This window comes from Carettochelys insculpta, chromosome 2, assembly GCF_033958435.1.
Source record: "Carettochelys insculpta isolate YL-2023 chromosome 2, ASM3395843v1, whole genome shotgun sequence".
Lineage (NCBI taxonomy): Eukaryota > Metazoa > Chordata > Testudines > Carettochelyidae > Carettochelys > Carettochelys insculpta.
The window spans coordinates 145370800-145387965 of NC_134138.1; the positions used below are offsets into that span (position 1 = coordinate 145370800).

At 44.9% G+C, this 17166-nt stretch overlaps 1 protein-coding gene across 1 annotated transcript in view; it reads left to right on the forward strand.

The window, feature by feature from the left end:
* The first annotated feature begins 1953 nt into the window (after positions 1–1953).
* The window catches only part of MYO10 (myosin X), a 341810-nt gene continuing 326597 nt past the window's right edge, over positions 1954–17166 (forward strand). The window contains exon 1 of the mRNA XM_074987822.1: positions 1954–2919. Coding sequence (XP_074843923.1) covers positions 2899–2919 — 21 coding nt within the window. The 5' untranslated portion in view covers positions 1954–2898. The remainder of the gene's footprint in view (positions 2920–17166) is intronic.

Here is a 17166-nt window from a genome sequence, read left to right on the forward strand (position 1 = left end):
ACTAACACTGCCCTTTTGAAAGGGGGGTGCTAATGAGATGCTTCAGGATATGCTAATGAGGCACTGCAATGAATATGCAACACCTCATTAGCATAAGGATAGCCATGGTATTTCGAAAGTGCCACTTTCGCTCGCATGCAGCTCGTCTAAATGGGGTTCTTTTCAAAACGACCCTGCACACTTCGAAACCTATTTATTCCTATAACCAAATAGGAATAAGCGGATTTTGCAGCATGCAGGTCCTTTTGAAAAGGACCCCATGTGGAAGAGCTGCGTGTGATCGAAAGCAGCACTTTTGAAGTGCCGCAGTTGCTATTATGTTAATAAGGCATTGCATATTCATTGCAGTGCTTCATTAGCATATCCCAAAGTGTCTCATTAGCCTCCCCCTTTCGAAATGGGGGGCTAGTGTAGACATAGCCTCTGTGTAGAGAAAGCCTAAGGCTGTTCCTCCTGGTGTTATGCAGTGTGCTGCAGTAATACAGCCCTTCATCCTTTTAAGGGGAGGATTGGGACTAGGATTAGGAGGGGATAAGGGCCTCTTTGCTCACCCTTCTAAGGAGTTCATCCTTTCAGTTTCTTCTGTGCCTTCAACAGAGGTGAAGATCAAGCCTAGCTTATTTTCAGACATAAGACAACTTTTTGTAAACTAAACAGTGTATACAGCTATCAGTTTAAATTACCCCATCGCCTAAAATGTAGAATTTTTTTACATCCAATCCTACCTTAAAGATGTATCTTCCATTGCATTACTTCTCACACCTGCCAGAATTTCACTTTTTATTTCTATGTATTATGACACTAGGCACGTGAAACGTCAAATGAAGACTAAAGGTAAGTTTGTACATTTGTGTTGAATGAAAAATCCCATGTTATCACAAGCTTATGTGGTAGTGTTTGTTGTGCACCTTTACATGTGAATGTTTTTAAGGCATGACCATGTGTTGGGGGTGGGGGTTGCTATGCTGTCAATTTTCCAAGGATTCTGTCCTGTATTGCTCACCTTCCCAAAACTCACAAAGAAGTCAATGGGGTTGGGGCATGAAAGGAATGAGGGACTGAAACTTCATTTTAGCTATTACTATAATGCTTTTTAAGTGAAATGCAAATGTAGTGGATCACACTTTTCTACATGTTATGATACCTGATTCTCCTCCTACCTTTGCACCTTTCATAGTGATTTATGACAACACAAAGCAGGTGTAAATTGGTACCAAATCAAAACAGTAGCATTCTACATTCATGCTCCATGAATGTCTAAAAATGGATGTACAAGGTGCAGGAGAAATAAGTCTGGAATATTGCAATATGTGGTCTCCCACACTGAAGTCAGACTACTTTGATATGGCTTGGAGGAATTTTGCAATTTTAATATGGCTCCAAATGGACTAAAGTTTGAGAATTATGCAGTAAAATACTAAATATTTCAACAAATATTTTCCGAGCGGTAGTGATGGGTCCCGGTAACATGTCCTGCATAAAAAATTCTTATAAGAAGAGTTAGGTGAAGGATGGCTATCCTTTAAAACAGGTGTAAAGTAGGTCTCACCTAGTAGTTTTGCTTCCAATGCTTCACATGGCTCTGCATTTAAAAATATATGGAATCTTTTCAATAGGAACCAGGGCTGTCAGAAAGGCCTACTATTTGTGTGGCCAGTGTCTGTTTGCATGTGTTTACTTTTTGAAAGCATTTTTATCCCTTTGGGTGTGATTTAAAGTAAAGCATCTCTTCAGAATTTCCAGATCTGAAAAAGTGGGTCTGTCCCAGGCACCCTAGTCACCTAATACGTTATTTTGTTAGGCTTTAAAGTGCTACCTGACTGCTTTTCCGCCCATGGCAGTTCAACGGGTGATTGGTAGGAATACACCAAAGAGACCAAATATGCATTTTATTTTTGCCTCTGCTCTGGCTCCTTGAAGAACACGCCTCAGCTACCAGTCACAATACAAAGTCTAAACAGGAGATCATTGCCTTCAGGGAAAAGCGGGCTGGATTCCCCGAACTGCTCCCGGGATCGCTACGAACTTCCTTTCTGGGTCCTAAGCGGTAACTGTGTTGGTGTTGGCCCAGCAGTGGCGCTCCTGAAGCGTTTACCGTGCGCGGCTCTTGCTTCTCGCACGGGGTTTTTAGCGTGGGACTGCCCCAGGGAGCCACGCCGGGGTGCAAGCGAAGCGAGAGGAGCTCTTCCCAGCCACACTGCAGTCTGAGCCGTGCCCGCGTCCCCTTCAGCCTGCTGAGCGGCGCAGAGAGCGGCCGTGCACGGCGGCGGGGCCCCACGCGCGGCTCCTCGGTACGCGTCTGGGGCCCAGTAGCGGCGCCAGGGGAACCGGCGGAGCGCGGCAGCCGCCCCAGCCCACAGAGCCAGCGCAGCTCACGCCGGCCGAGCCCGACTTCCAAGGGCCGCTCGGCTGGGATTGGCGGCGCCTCTCCGGGGGCGGGGCAGCCGGGGCGGGGCGGCCAATCCCCGGGGACTCTCCCGCGAGGCCCGGCCGGCGGCGGCGCTCAGCTCTGGGAGGTCTCCTCGGCTCTGCGGCTCCGGAGCGCTTGGGCGCGCAGCGGGGCCGACACGTGCTCCTCGGCGGCCGCTCGCTAGCTCACTCCCCGCCGCGCTGCTGAGGCTGCCAAAGCCCTTGCGCCCGCTCCGAGCAGCGATGTGCCCCCCGCGTGCCCGGGGCCGCCCCTTGCCGCGGATGTGAGGCTGCGGGAGAGGAGGAGGAGACAAAGGCGCCTGTCCGCATGAGAGCGCGGCGAGCGAGGACACGCGAGAGGGGGCAGACGTGATGGCCAGAGCGCGAGGCGCGTGACAGCGGAGCGAGCCCGGCCACGCGTGGGGCGCTGCGCAGCCTGTGTGCTACCTGCCCGCCCCGCCCCGCCGCGCCTCGGTCCCCGCCTCAGCCATGGAGAGCTTCTTCCCCGCGGTGAGCACGGGCCGCGGGAGCTGCGCGGGGGAGGGGCAGTTCCCTGCGGTGTGAGGGGCTCGTGCTGGAGCGCCGCTGGGGGGGCGGGGGGAGGATTGAGGCCCCTTCCAAAAACGTAAAGGGGGGGCCGGGCTTTTCCTCCGGCTACTGTGCTCGGAGCCGCGGGCTGGAAGTTTTCGGCCCTCAGCGTTGTTGCGGTGCGGTCGGGCGGTGACAGTGCGGAGGTTGCCAAAGGAAAGTGCCCCCGAGTTTTACATCGGCAGTGGACGCGTGCGCCGGGCAGGCGGAAAGGAGGGAGCTAAAACACGAGCCTGGCAGGGCTGCAGTGCGGGCGCCTCTTTCTCCACGTTCGCTTTTGTGCAGCCCGCTCGGGCTGGCTGTGTGGCACACGCTCTGTGCGCTGTATTAGGGCAGCAGATCGTGAGGCTTTTGGCCCATTGACTGCGTCTGTGAGCTAAATGCTGGAAGAAAAGCGCCGGCTTTCCAAGCTCAGCCTTGTGCGGAAAACCCACTAAAACTTTCAACAAGGCGATGGCTAAATGCCTGGTTTCTCACGGAGAGGGCTGGTATTTCCTTTCAAAAACTTGTTGGCTTCCTGTGAGAGGGGCGCAGTGGTGACTGCAGGGGTTCTTGCACTTCATTGCCAGAACAGAAGGAGAGGGGGCCAAAGGGAACAGAGAAGGATTTATTCCACTTCTGTTTCCCCTGCTGAGTTTCAATAGCCAAGTCCTAACACTGGACAGACGTCGCTTTTTTGTAGTTTGGGATAATGCAATTTTAAAGATCGTCACTTTTAGTCACAGTTCAGTTCCTGGTTGATATTGATTATGCTCTGAGCCAAGTTCATTTTTAGACTGTTTTAAAATGTACAGTGAACATTACTGGGAGGTTTTTGATGGCCTGAGTCACAAAGGTGCTGAGAACTCACAGTGCTAGTGAAGTCAATGGGACTTGTGGATGGGTGCTGTGCGCCTTTTGAAAACCTAGACCTAATGTCCTAGTCTTATAAAAGACTTACACACTTGCTCATCTGCACTATTAGTAGTGCCATTCAAATCCCTAGAGTTGCTCATGGCGTAAAGTTGAGTACATGTGAAAATCTTTGTAAGGTGGGGGCCAGATGTGTTACAGGTTGTCTACCAGTTTCACCTTCACACATGTTTACAGCTGAAGTCAACATGGTGAGTGTGCTTGTTGCAAAATAGCTTTGGTTGCTGTTTACCTCACCGACTCAACAGACTTCAGTATTTTTTTACAGTATTTCTACAGGTAATTTTGTATTCATAGATGGTGTTGTGTGACGGTACTCCCGACTTTTTCCTTTGTCAAATGTTGTGCTTTTAGCTTACGTTTGGGTGGGTGTTTCCAGAAATGTAGTGTTTTTATACCTTTGGCACAAAGAAAAATTGAAATGTATCTGAGGATAATAAGCAATAAATGTGATACAGCTTTGGTTATTAGAATATCTTTTGGGCACTGAGTAAATGATGGTAACTTAGGACTTTCTCAGTATAGTTCCTATTGAGCGACATGGTTTTGTTGTGGATAACTGGGCTGTTATTAACAGAGAATGAGGGAAGCTGTTATGTGTAATTAAAACAGGACCTGGTCTCCGGAAATCTGGTTTCTATTCCTAGCCCAGACACCAATTTACTGTGAGACCTTTGGGAAATCACTCAGCTTCTTTTGCGGCTTTTCCATAAAAGGGCCAGTTCTTTCCTACCTGGCAGGGATGTTTGATATCTATACAGTGCATTGTGACCTGAGAAGAAAGGTGCTACGGAAGTATAAAATACTATGACTGTGAATGGTAAAACACAGTGTCTTTTCCTGAAGTGGAAGGGAAAAGCAAACAGCCAATGTTTTAATGTGGCTGAATGTAAATGTATACCTCTAGGGAACAAAGAAAGTAAGTCATTCCAACAGAGTGGGGAATTCTATGTTGGGAAGCATATGGGGAAATAGAGAATTGTCACTTACCTACTGTTCGGCAGGAAGTCTTTGACATTGGTGGAAACAGGGCACATCTACACTACCTGCCAGTTTGAGGGGCAGTGATCAATCCTGTGGGGGTCAATTTTATCACATCTACTCCAGGTTGAACCTCTCTAGTCCTGCACCCGTGGGACCTGACCAGTGCCATATGAGAGAATATCAAAACAAAAAGGCAGTCAAGTAGCACTTTAAAGACTAACAAAATAATGTATTTGGTGAGCTTTCGTGGGACAGACCCACTTCTTCAGACCATAGCCATACCAGAACAGCTGGCTATGGTCTGAAGAAGTGGGTCTGTCCCACAAAAGCTCACCAAATAAATTATTTTGTTTAGTCTTTAAAGTGCTACTTGACTGCTTTTTTTGTTTGGATGGTATATAGACTAGTGTGGCTTTCTCGCTGTTACTATTCAACATGAGAGAATATGTTGGACTATGGGAGGTCATTATTGTCTAGCAGCATTACCAATACTTTCACTGCTTACTGGGCTCTTAAAAGACATTTGGGGTAAATTACAGCTAAATAACATCACAGAACACCAAGAGCCAGGACTGGTGACTGTAAACAAACTTTATGGGTCTGAGGGGAACTTGGCCACACCCATGGTAAGTGGTCGTTTGGGTGGCTAAAATCATGCCAGATGAGAGCGTGGTGGATTAAAGAGATTCAGCCTGTATAGATGTGATACGCTGATCACTGCTCACTCTCCTGTCGCCTCTGATACTCCACCAGAATGAGAAGCATAGGTGGAGTTGATGGGAGAGCGTCTGCCATCGACTGACATCAGTGAAGACACTAAGTTAAGGAAATCTTAGTGTGTCAACTTAATATAGCGGAAGTTGCATAACTTAGATCACAGTAGTGTAGACTAGGTCAGAGACTGAATCCTCTGGCCTGGTCTACGCTGAAAGTTGTACCACTTTAACTATACTCGTATTTTCTACTAATGTGGGTGTAGTTATTATTGATGCTTTATTCTTGTATGGCTGTTCCAGTGCAGGAATTGGAATAACATACTGGTATAAACACACTTGCAGTAGGACTTCTACCTAGCTATGTAACTATTGCAGTAAAAAAGACTACTGAAATAGAAAGCAGTCAAGTAGCACTTTAAAGACTAGCAAAATAGTTTATTAGGTGAGCTTTCATGGGACAGACCCACTTCTTCCGACCATAGCCAGACCAGAACAGACTCGGTTCTCTGTGTCTTAAATATTGAGTCTGTTCTGGTCTGGCTATGGTCTGAAGAAGTGGGTCTGTCCCACGAAAGCTCACCTAATAAACTATTTTGCTAGTCTTTAAAGTGCTACTTGACTGCTTTTTGTTTTGATAGTGTATAGACTAGCACGGCTTACTCTCTGTTACTATTTAACTGAAATAGTTTTGTCAGTAAAATGTCAAGTGTAGACTGGGCCTCTGCTTGCCTGTTCTTGTGCTTCAGCTTCAAGACTGTCCTGTATCCTTATGACACAGTGTCTTTTATGTTTATGGTTCTGCTTCCCTTCCTACCAAAACAAAACAAAAACACCTGACTGTTTTACCAGAATTGTAATTAGATAAAAGAAGGCTTTTTATGGCACTACATACAAAACACCATCATAGGCAAGGCACAAAAATTCTGTTGTGTGCCCTAAGAGGGAAATTTGCACCGTATAATTGCAAGAATTGTAAGTAGTGAATGCTAAAGTAATGTTGCTTTTTTCCTCAAGAGTAGTCCCTCCTCCTTATTTTGGGTTAAGAGCAAGCTTATTCGTAACATGTTTCAGCATAACCTCATCAAATGACATGAAATGTCACCAGCTCTGCCACAAAATACACTTCTTTATCCTACCATGATGAAGAAAAGAATTAATGGTATTTACTTGTTCATTAGCTGAAATTATTTGCCCCAGGCAACCAATCCAGTAGAATTTTGCCAGTCCGCTTTAGCATTTCAACATATATTTATGTTAATTTGTGATTGGATGTAGATTAAAGCCAACATGCTATGTTTACACTTAATATCAACATGCTGAAAGAGCTCTTAAGAGAGACCAAGGGCACATTTACTAAAGTCCCACCCATACATATAAACATTTTTATTTTGTTGAGCTGGTGAATAGGTAGGTTATATGTTGAGCTCGTACACAGTAAAGTAGAAAGCAAAGTAAAACAGTTGATCCAGCTGCTATTGAGGTCAGTGGAAGCCATCTGAATGAGCTGTTAGCTGAACTTGATTGAGGCAAATGTCCTGTAAATGTTACCTTTGAGCATATAATTATTTGTGTCCCACTGCATCATGTGAAAGAGGATCTGAGTAAGACAAATATGTGTCTAAGGCCTGGTCTACACTAGGAGATAAAGTTGAATTTAAGGCTCTATGGTCAGTTTTAAAAACTCTCCATCTACACCTCCACACTCAATAAGTCAATTCTAAGCAGCCATAGCAACGACTTCTGAACTGCTGACTTCCCAATGAAGTTTACTTGAAAAATCAAATTTGCAATGTTGAGCTAAACAGTGTAGATTAACCAGGGTTAAAATCAATTTTATTAGCCCAGGAAACTGCCCCACAGTGCCCCTTGAGGTGTCCTTTCCAGTCATCGCCCTCCCCTGCTGCTCTCCAGGTGAGCCGGAAGTAGGTGACAGGAAGGTCATAAGGTCCTTAGCCTGGGAATTTTGATTAGATTTTCTTTCCTCTCTAGCCAGCTTGCCAAGCAGATGTGCAGATCACATCTCTGCAGCACACCTAGCACATGTCGTAGCTGTGAGTTTCTAGGATCAGAAAAGGGCCCCAGCATGGAGCCAGCAGGAAATCTTGGACCTCCTTTCAGTGTGGGGTGAAGACATGGTTGTGAGCCATCTCAAATCCAGCAAAAGGAATGCTGATATTAATGCCGAAATATTGTGAGGCATGTTCGAGAGAGGTTACAAGAGGGTGACACAGCAGTGCTGTGTGAATGTCAAGGAGCTGTGCCAGAATCACCAGAAGTGCAAGACAGCCAATGTTCAGTCTGGGGCATCTCCCCATAAATGCTGATATTATGAGGAGCTGAAAGCTATTCTGGCAACAGGCGCAACCTCTCCCCACAAAAGAAGTATCAACAGCTCTGGTTTGAGCAGAGTGCTGCAGCATGTGTTGGAGTGGAAGTGGTGGCTGACAGCAAGGTGCAGATCAGCTTGGAATTGGGCCCTGAAAGCCAGGAGCTTTTTATCAAGCCGGAGCCAGTAGATCCCATCCATGTAACTCAGGAGGCGGCTACAGAGGCCAACCTGGATCCTGCAGAGGGCACTTCTGGTAAGTAGTTTTTTTCCTGCTGACATTAGTATGCTGCAATCTTGTTGTGGAGGGTCACAGTTTCCCTTAGGACAACTTGTTGATGTGCCTGGGGAGGGAGCACAGATCCTGCTTGGACAAAAAGCTGAAGCTCTTAGATGGGCACTTGTGGATTTTCATCACCAGATTTTTGGGGAGACCTGACTTATTCCTGGTTCCATGGTAAGACAGCTTACTGTGCCAAGCCACCACTAAGTGGTCTGGAATCGTGGCACCACAGACCATTCTTGCAAATTTTCCAACATAGTAGTGGGATAGAATGAGCAATCTTTCCTTATCTCATTTTCTTTGTGTAATCAGGCTGGTGTCTCGTTTGGCCCCCAAGAATGTGTGGGAAGTTTCATGGGTCATTAATGTTTTTTTGTTTGGCACCTATCGAGTGCAGAGCAAACTCATGCATCTCCTGGTGCAGCCACTCTAAAATCCAGGGCATGTGTGCCATTGCACACATGGCAGCACCCTTCAGGGCTGGCAGGCGATCGGACCCACCCCTCATTCACGTGTGTGCCCCCAGTGACTTTCAATGATTGTTTTAGCTCATACAGCAGCCACTTTGGAATTGAAAATCCAGGCACTGCTTTAAGCAGCATATGCTCGCTCCCCCATGCTCAGGATTCCTTGGGACATGCTGAGCCATCCCTACATATTGCACCACCTCTAAGTCCCCCCACACCCACCCTCACTCTGGCATTGCTTTAAGAAACGTTTTTTGTCCTGTGAACTGAGGATAGCTTGCCATAGTATTGATCCTGTTCTCTTTCATGGGCAAGCTCAAAGCGTTCTCCTTAGAATCATGAATTCTTCCGTCTTACAAGTAATAAGAGTGACATTGCAGTTGCAATATGTTTTTCCAGAGAGACAGGCAGCCACTATTTCTGTCACTATGTTCATTGTTCTGAGAAAAGATAAAAATGTTAACAAATATTTCTAAATTTGCTTTATCAGCAAACAATCGTGGAAGATCAGAGAGCTCACAGTTTGTCTGTGTATGATGTGGTGCAAGAAGAAGAGCAGGAATGATTTGTTGAAGAACTATATCCAAGCAGTTTCAAAAAAAAAACAAAAACAAAAAAAAACCCTGACATTTGTGATTAGAGGAAGCAAATGATGGAAGCACAAGAATGAACGCATGACTCAATCATGTTCTTGATGGACACGCCAACAGAGTTAATTTGTTGATAGGGAAATCACAATCAGACAGATCCACACTGAGCATGCAGATGGAATTAATTACCTCGTTGATAGTCAGTGATCCATGCATGCCACCCCACCCCCAAATGCCCCATTACAAGCTCTACTGTTGGTATACATTACTATCACCTTTCAGTGGCACAGCATCCACAGGCCACTCCAGGCACCACCAATACATGCCACCCTTACCCCATTCATTCTCCTCCCCTGATCAGAGCACTGCATCCCCAGTCACTCCATGCATCATCAGTTTAGACCTCCCTCAACCCAGTCAGCCCAGTCCCCTACTTCTGACTCAGTATTCCCTATCCAGTTGATCCTATCTCTTTCCATACCTCATCCCGCCACAGATTCGGCACCCTCCTCTTGTCAGGGACCCAGAACAAAGGGAGGAAGGACATGAAGAGCTCTGCTTCCTAGCCCCAACCCGCCAGAAGGTTAATCTCTGACTAACCATGACTTCATTATCCTTAATTCCCTATACCACCCGCCCCTCCCGCACCACTCTTCCATTAGTGCCCCCTAAATAAAAACATTGTATTCTGGAAAAAGAGTTTTGTTTATTGGTTAACATGATTTGGGGTTGGGTGGGTCATATTGCTGTCTCGTGTTTTAAGGGTGGTTTCATAAGGCGCAAAGAACCAGCATGATTGCAGGGGGTGCTAGTTAACATCCTTCGTGCTCATTCACAAACATGGCTTTCAAGGCATCCCTGATTTTCAGTGTGACTTTCTGGGCTTTGTTTTTTTCCATTGGACTTGACTGCTCATAATTTTTTGCTGGGACCTCTGCCTCGATCTCTTCACGCACTCCCTGCCCCCACAGGCATGAAACTTTGACCTCACACCTCGCAAATGTTGTGAAGATTACAGCAGGTCTCAATGATGATGTCAGTGTTCACGTCACTGAGGTCTAAGCAGGTCAGAAGGCACCTAAACCTCATTTTTAAACAGACAAAGGCACATTCCACCACCATTTGGCACTTACTGAGCTTGTAGTTAAAGGGTTCCTTGTTGAAGTCCAGGGCTCCTGTGTATGGCTTCATGAGCCAAGGGTTCAAGTGGTAAGCAGGGTCACCCAAAATCACTACGGGCATTTCTGTACCATCAGTGTTATTTGTCTGGTCTGAGAAGAAAGTATGTCTCTGGAACCTTCTAAACAGACCAGAATTCCTAAAGACTCAGGGAAGTTTAGGTTGGACATTAGGAAAAAGTTCCTAACTGTCAGGGTGGTCAAGTACTGGAATAAGTTGCCAAGGGAGGTTGTGGAATCTCCCTCGCTGGAGATATTTAAGAACAGATTAGATAGATGTCTATCAGGGATGGTGTAGATAGTGGTCGGTCCTGCTGTCGGGGCAGGGGACTGGACTCGATGGCCTCTCGAGGCCCCGTCCGGTCCTAGTGTTCTATGATTCTATCTCATGTTGATGGCAGTGAAAGGACCTTTGTGATCCACCAGCGCCTGCAACATCATAGAGAAGTACTCCGTGCAGTTAATATACTGTGAGGCCTGGTGGTTCAATGCCATGACTGGAATATGCATTCCTTCTATGGCCACACTGCAGTTAGGGACCTCCATGGTAGCAAATCTGTCGAGTGTGTCCTGCACATTCCCCATAATCACTGTTTTCCTTAAGAGACGCATGTTGATCTCCTTGACTACCTGTATGACAACAGCCCCCACCATACATTTGCCCACTGACCAGTAGCTGTCTGGCATTGCAGACTTCCCAAGGGCAATTGCCACGTGCTTCTCAACTGTCAAAGTGGGTCTCATTCTGGTATTACCGTACTTCAGGGCGGCACACAACAGTTCACAAAGTTCTTTGAAAGTCACCTTATGCATGCGCAAGTTTTGCAGCCACTGCTGGTCGTCCTGTGACTGCAAAACAATGTGATTCCACCAGTCTGTGCTGGTTTTGTGACTCCAGAACCTCCACTCCATGCTGTACAGTGACTCCAGTGCTGCCCAAAACTCCATGGTTCTTCTCTCCAGACATTCATGTCACTTGATGGCCCTGACAATAATGAGCTTATTCTTCATGGGCATTATGTTCAGAAGGTACTGCATCAGTGTGCTAACTGAGCACAAAACACCACATCAAACTTCGAAGCATATTGGGATCTATGTCACTGTCTATAATGGCCGCTGGCAATCGAGACGAAAAGCGTGTGAAAATGCAATTTTTTTTTTTCAAGCAGGAAGGGAAGGTGAGGAAAATGCATTCTGGGATGGTGACATCAGAAAGCCAGAAACACTTGCAGTGACTTCCCCCCGCCCAATAAGACTCCGGCGCAAAATCCCAAAATGCAGCAGGGAGTGGGGAACTGTGAGAGAGAGGTGCCCAGAGTGCACTGCTTCCGCAGTCAAACTCAGGCACCATTTTGGGGACAAACTGTATCAACTTATGTATCTGGCCAGGATACTCAAGCTTGACTTTATAAAATCCAGTGTTTAAAAATTCAACTTGTAACAAACTTGACTTTATTCCCAAGTGTAGACATACCATAAGGCGGTGTCTACACTTGCACTTGATTGATAAAAATTTTGTGATTCATGGGTGCTTAACCCATTCCCCTCATGAACAAGAGAGTTTTGCAGAGGCAAGTGAAGGTGTGAATTCTGCTTTGTCAACAACTGTTGACAAGGTGAAACCCCTTCTTAGGGTGATTTTTGTTGACAGAGATGCTGACTTTTAGTGACAGGGCAGTCGTGGGGAGAGAGAGCTCAGTTGTTAGGGCATTTGCCTTATAAACACAGGCTTGTAAGTTTAATCCTTGAAGGGGCCTTTCAAGGGTCTGGGACAGGCTAGATTAAAAAAAAGTCTGGCTGGGATGGTGATAGGTCCAGCTGTGAGTACAGGGGACTGGACTCTATGACCTCTTGAATTACCTTCTAGTCCTATGAGACATGTATATCTCCATGTTTCATTATAAGCAGCATAGTGGAGACATAAGCTAAGTAACCGGCCAGGCTCTACTCTCTTTTAACAGCAGTATAGATCCAGGGCATTCCCATTGCAGTCAATGGATTTAAAAACTGATGGGTGAATAGAACATATAGTACCTTACTGCTTTTTACAAACATAAGTTACAGTGCTTCACATGATGCCCGCTTATTACTAAAGAAGCCTCTGTTTGTGCTCTGGAAATATTGCAGGCCAGATTATTCACAAAACTCTCCTTGCTGTGGAACAATTGCAGGCTAGCAAACAAGCAGTATGGGAAAAGTAACATACCCCTTTTTTGCACATATTCTTTTCATAAGTACCTAGGTAATGAAAGGTGCTAATTATAACCAGGTCTTAATATATTTTGTTACTCATTGGAGTGAACACATTAAGCACTTACGTAATTATATTAATGCATGTGTGTATGTGATTTACAAAAAGAAAACATTCTTAATGGCATTTGCTGTTTTAAACAAGATCTGGAATCGTGACAGTGACTGTTGGGAAGTTCACGCCACTCAGCTGACATACTCATTTCAAACAGTTTTTAAGAGTGAAAAAGCTGAAGGCATTAAACTCACAACTGAGTTTCTGTTTCCTCACTGTGTTGTAACAAGAACTTGTGTCTGGCCTTCTACAGAAGCTTTTTCTTTTTTCTGGCGGTTTATAGCTCAGCTCTGTAAAAATTGCTTGAGGGAGAAAATTAGTCTAGAAGCTCTCCATTCAGGAACATTTCCCCCCCACGCCCCCTCCTAAATCCTGTTAAAGTTATACTTTAAGTAGTTATTTTCTTAAAGTTCTATAATTAAAATTTGATTTTAAAATCCCTTTTCAGCCTGGTGGTTAACCTGAATTAAGATCTTTGGTTATTTGAATTTTCACTGGCCATATGCATAACATTATCTTCATATTCTTTAAGCATTTTGTAACATCCCAAAGATCCTAAGCAGATACATTTTTTCCTTTTAATTCTTAATAGAGCCATTATGATCCATTGAATAAGACAGCCCGAATATTTCCCACCCCATATAGCCACCTGGTTAAACAAACAGGCTCAAGAGGAGATGTGATCATCTTTTAGCTGAGATCTAAATCAGAAGTGGTCAGCCTGTGGTCCATCATTGTTGTCTGCTGGTGAGCTATAAGACGGTTCGTTTACGTTGAGCATCTGCAGGCATGACCCCCTGAGGCTCCCAGTGGCCACAGGCCATTGTTTCCAGTATGTCCTTGTGGTCCATGCCACTTCTGGCAGATGGGAATGTTGAGCCATAGCTGCTCGGGGCTGGGCGATTGTGTGGGGGCTGTGCCTGCAGACATTCAACATGACATATCTTGTGGCCCACCAGAGGATAACCATGATGGTTAATGGCAATGAAGGAACACTGACAAATGCTGTGTTTGTGTGCACAGAAGTGGATACATGGACAGTGGGGCAAACAGCACTATCTTTTTTAGCCCTGAAACTTGTGTGAGGCCACATCATGGGGTTGCTTCTGCAGTTTTGGAAGCCATGTATGTAGCAGGGTTGGAGAGAACAAGACTGGGAGAAAGTTGCTCTCCATTAGTATTCCTCATTTTCTGACCCCAGGAGGATGTTGCAATATAGAACTTGTCAATGCTGACCCAATATTCCTTCACATCATGTGACAGACCTTCTTGGGATGCAGCAGAGGTTCTGAGGAAGCCATGTGATCATGGGGACAAGGCTGCTTCGAGAACAGTCTTCCCTTTCTCGTCATTTCAGGAGATTCCCTCAGGATCACCAGAACACTCCGTGCTCTTGGTTTTTCTTTTGTAGCCTTGTGTGGACACATCCCTTTGAGCACTTGTCGGTAGCGGCGGCAGAAAACCCTGTGGCCTACCCACTTGAGAGATTGATGAATGGGAGACTGAGGGCTTGTCTTCACCTCGTGGTTAGGGTTGATCTTCTGGAGTTTGATTTTCGCACTTCTGGTAAAGAGGTGCGAAATCGATCTCTCTGGGATCAGTAGTCGACCTCTGCACCCCTTGCAATCGCGACTAGTAAGGGAGGTTGATGGGAGAAACTCTCCCATCAACCTTCCTTAGTGAAGACAGCCAATTAAGTCTATTTCTGATACGTCGATTCTAGCTTTGCAATTGCTGTAGCTAGAATTGTGTATTTGATGCCAACTTTCAGGTCTAGTGTAGATCTGCCTAAAGAAATTTCACATGCATGAGGATGTATTTACTTGATTGTGCCAAGTGGTTTCAAATATACCATGTTTCCTTGAAAGAAAAACAGATGTGTTAACCAGATAGACCCAATCCTGCAACCTGTATGCATAGCCATCGAGCTCAGTGGGACTTACACAAACAGAAAAGCTGCAAGGTGGGACCCAGGTGTATTTGTACATAAAACTCTTAAAAAATATACTGCCAAGGGACAGTTTTCCCTAATTCTTGCAAGTCCTGGTCCAGTTCTGGCCCCTACCCTATATTCAGGTGATTTATGGGGTCCTAAAGACACTGCAGCCATCGAGGCTAATTCTAGACTAGAGAAGTAAGTCAACTTCACTTACGCAATTCTAGCGACGGTATTTGCATAGAGAGACCAAACACCTGCATCTCGTTTCTAACAAATAATCTTTCCACATGACCATTACCAAGATTACATTGTTTTACATGTACGTGTAGATGTAATGCATTTCATTTCGTCATCAGGCCCATCATTTTACTAACTATATGTGCAGTTAAAATGCAGCTGCCAGTAGGCAGGAGAGCAGCTAGTGGTGAGATTGCAGCTCCTCTAATTGTACCTGAACTATCTTTAATCTATATAGCTCCCTATAAATAGCAGTGAGAATGCATAAGTGTGGGTTTGAGCATCATCTGTTAGATCTACCCTGCCTCCTGAATTTGTACTGGGAGTGCTGACATCTGCTGCTCTTCTTTAATGAGCTATCTGGTTGAAGCTCGCATAGTTATTTTTGCATAGCTGGTATTTACACCACTGGCTGCAGTGTAGACACAGCTAAGTGCCAGTTCTAAACTCTTTTATGTGATTGTTGAATCTGCTTTCCAGAAATGGAAGTTACAGCTCAAAATATAGCATATTCAGTAGCTGTTTTTCTAAATGAAAGTGTCCTGCAAGTAGGCCAAGTTATGTTCATTGCTCTTTCCATCCAGAAACAACCTGAAGCTCTGAAAAGTTTTACTTTAGAGATACTAAGTGAGGCACAATGTGCTGGGCTGTCGTTATAAGTTATATGGCCCCCTACTAGTTTCCAGTGTCTTCTCTCATGCCTCACTGGTTCTGCCAGGGCTCAGGCTTCCCTGGGACTGCTGCAGGGCCACGGAGGCTGATGGCTCTTCTCCAACCCCAGTGGAAGGGAGCCCTCAGCTGAACAGCCAGCTGGCTGATTGGGCCACATGGGTGGGAGGGGGGCAGGGAGAAGCAGCCATGAGGGAGTGGCTGGGCCAGATAGAACACACACAGCTGCATAGGGCCACATCACAACTTACCCAGATTTTCAGGTGCTCTAGGCAGGCACATAATGCTGCATGTAACTAAGGATGGCCCTGGCAACATGTATAAGAGGCCACCCTTATAAGGTAACTTATTTTAAAAAGAGACATGAGTAATTTAACTAAATACCTATATAGTTTATTGACTAATGACTAAAGTACTACATTTCTTTTGCTTTGTTTTATGTGGCTTTTGATTATTTTAGTAGCCATTTAAAATGTAACCCAGGATATCTGTTGGATTAGAGAGTGCCTATCTGTGTGGAAAAAGAGAGCTCACAATCTGTGTTTTACTTTTTACTGCGCTAGTAGAAGTTACTTGAACACAGTAGAGTTTAATATATTTAGCCGACAGCCTAACCATCTGTGCAAAAGCAGTGTGTGTTTATGACAAATTCCAGGGGTTTCAGTGGAGTTGCTGCCCCATTATTGCATAGGTGATGGGGTGAGGCACCTCATCCATAATTACAATGTTAATTAGGTTAGTCCTTCAGTAGCTTGTACTGTCATTTGTAATATTCTTGCTGAATCTTAGGCTTATGCTTGATGAAAGCCTATTAGTTTTTCATGAAGCTCTTAAAGTATTTAGTTTTAAAAAGTTGTCTCCAAGCAAAAAGATACTTTGGATCACTGTATAAATTACTAAAATTTCATGGAATAAACAATCAGTCCCAGTCCCTGTTAAGTGTGTGTGTCTCTTTTTGGTTTTTTAAATATGTGACTATTAAATACATGCCTTTTCCAGGCAGATGATGTTATAATTGTATTAGAAACTTAGAAATTATCATTCTGTAGTCAGCATTTTTTTTCCTTAAAAAAAAAAACCTCAATGAGAATGTTCCAATGGCTAGGAACATTCAACAGATAAAAATGGCCATGAGGACTGTACTTTCCTTACTGAATCATAGTTCCCAATTGTGGTCTGAGCAGAGACTTAGTTCTGTGTGGAGTCATGGTGAAAGAGGCAGGAGATGAGGAAGGCTTTTGTGAATCAACGGACTGTTGAAGGAAAAAATAATACCACCCTTCAACTACTAATTGTAGCCACTACTGCATCTGTACTTAGTCTCTTGTAAAGTTTTTAAGGCTTTAGCCGCAGACAGATCACATTTTCAAATTCCATGGAAAGGTCCTGATGTGGATGTTAGTTTCTACTGACTTTTCCTCAGTACCCTGGATTTTGCCAGTAGAGACAGTAAACGGCAGGATACAGGGGCACAAGAATGACAGTTTTCACTGAATTAACATCCATTTGAATTTTGCTTTGTTATAATATTTAGCTGAGTTAAACATAGTTGTTTTACTCTGA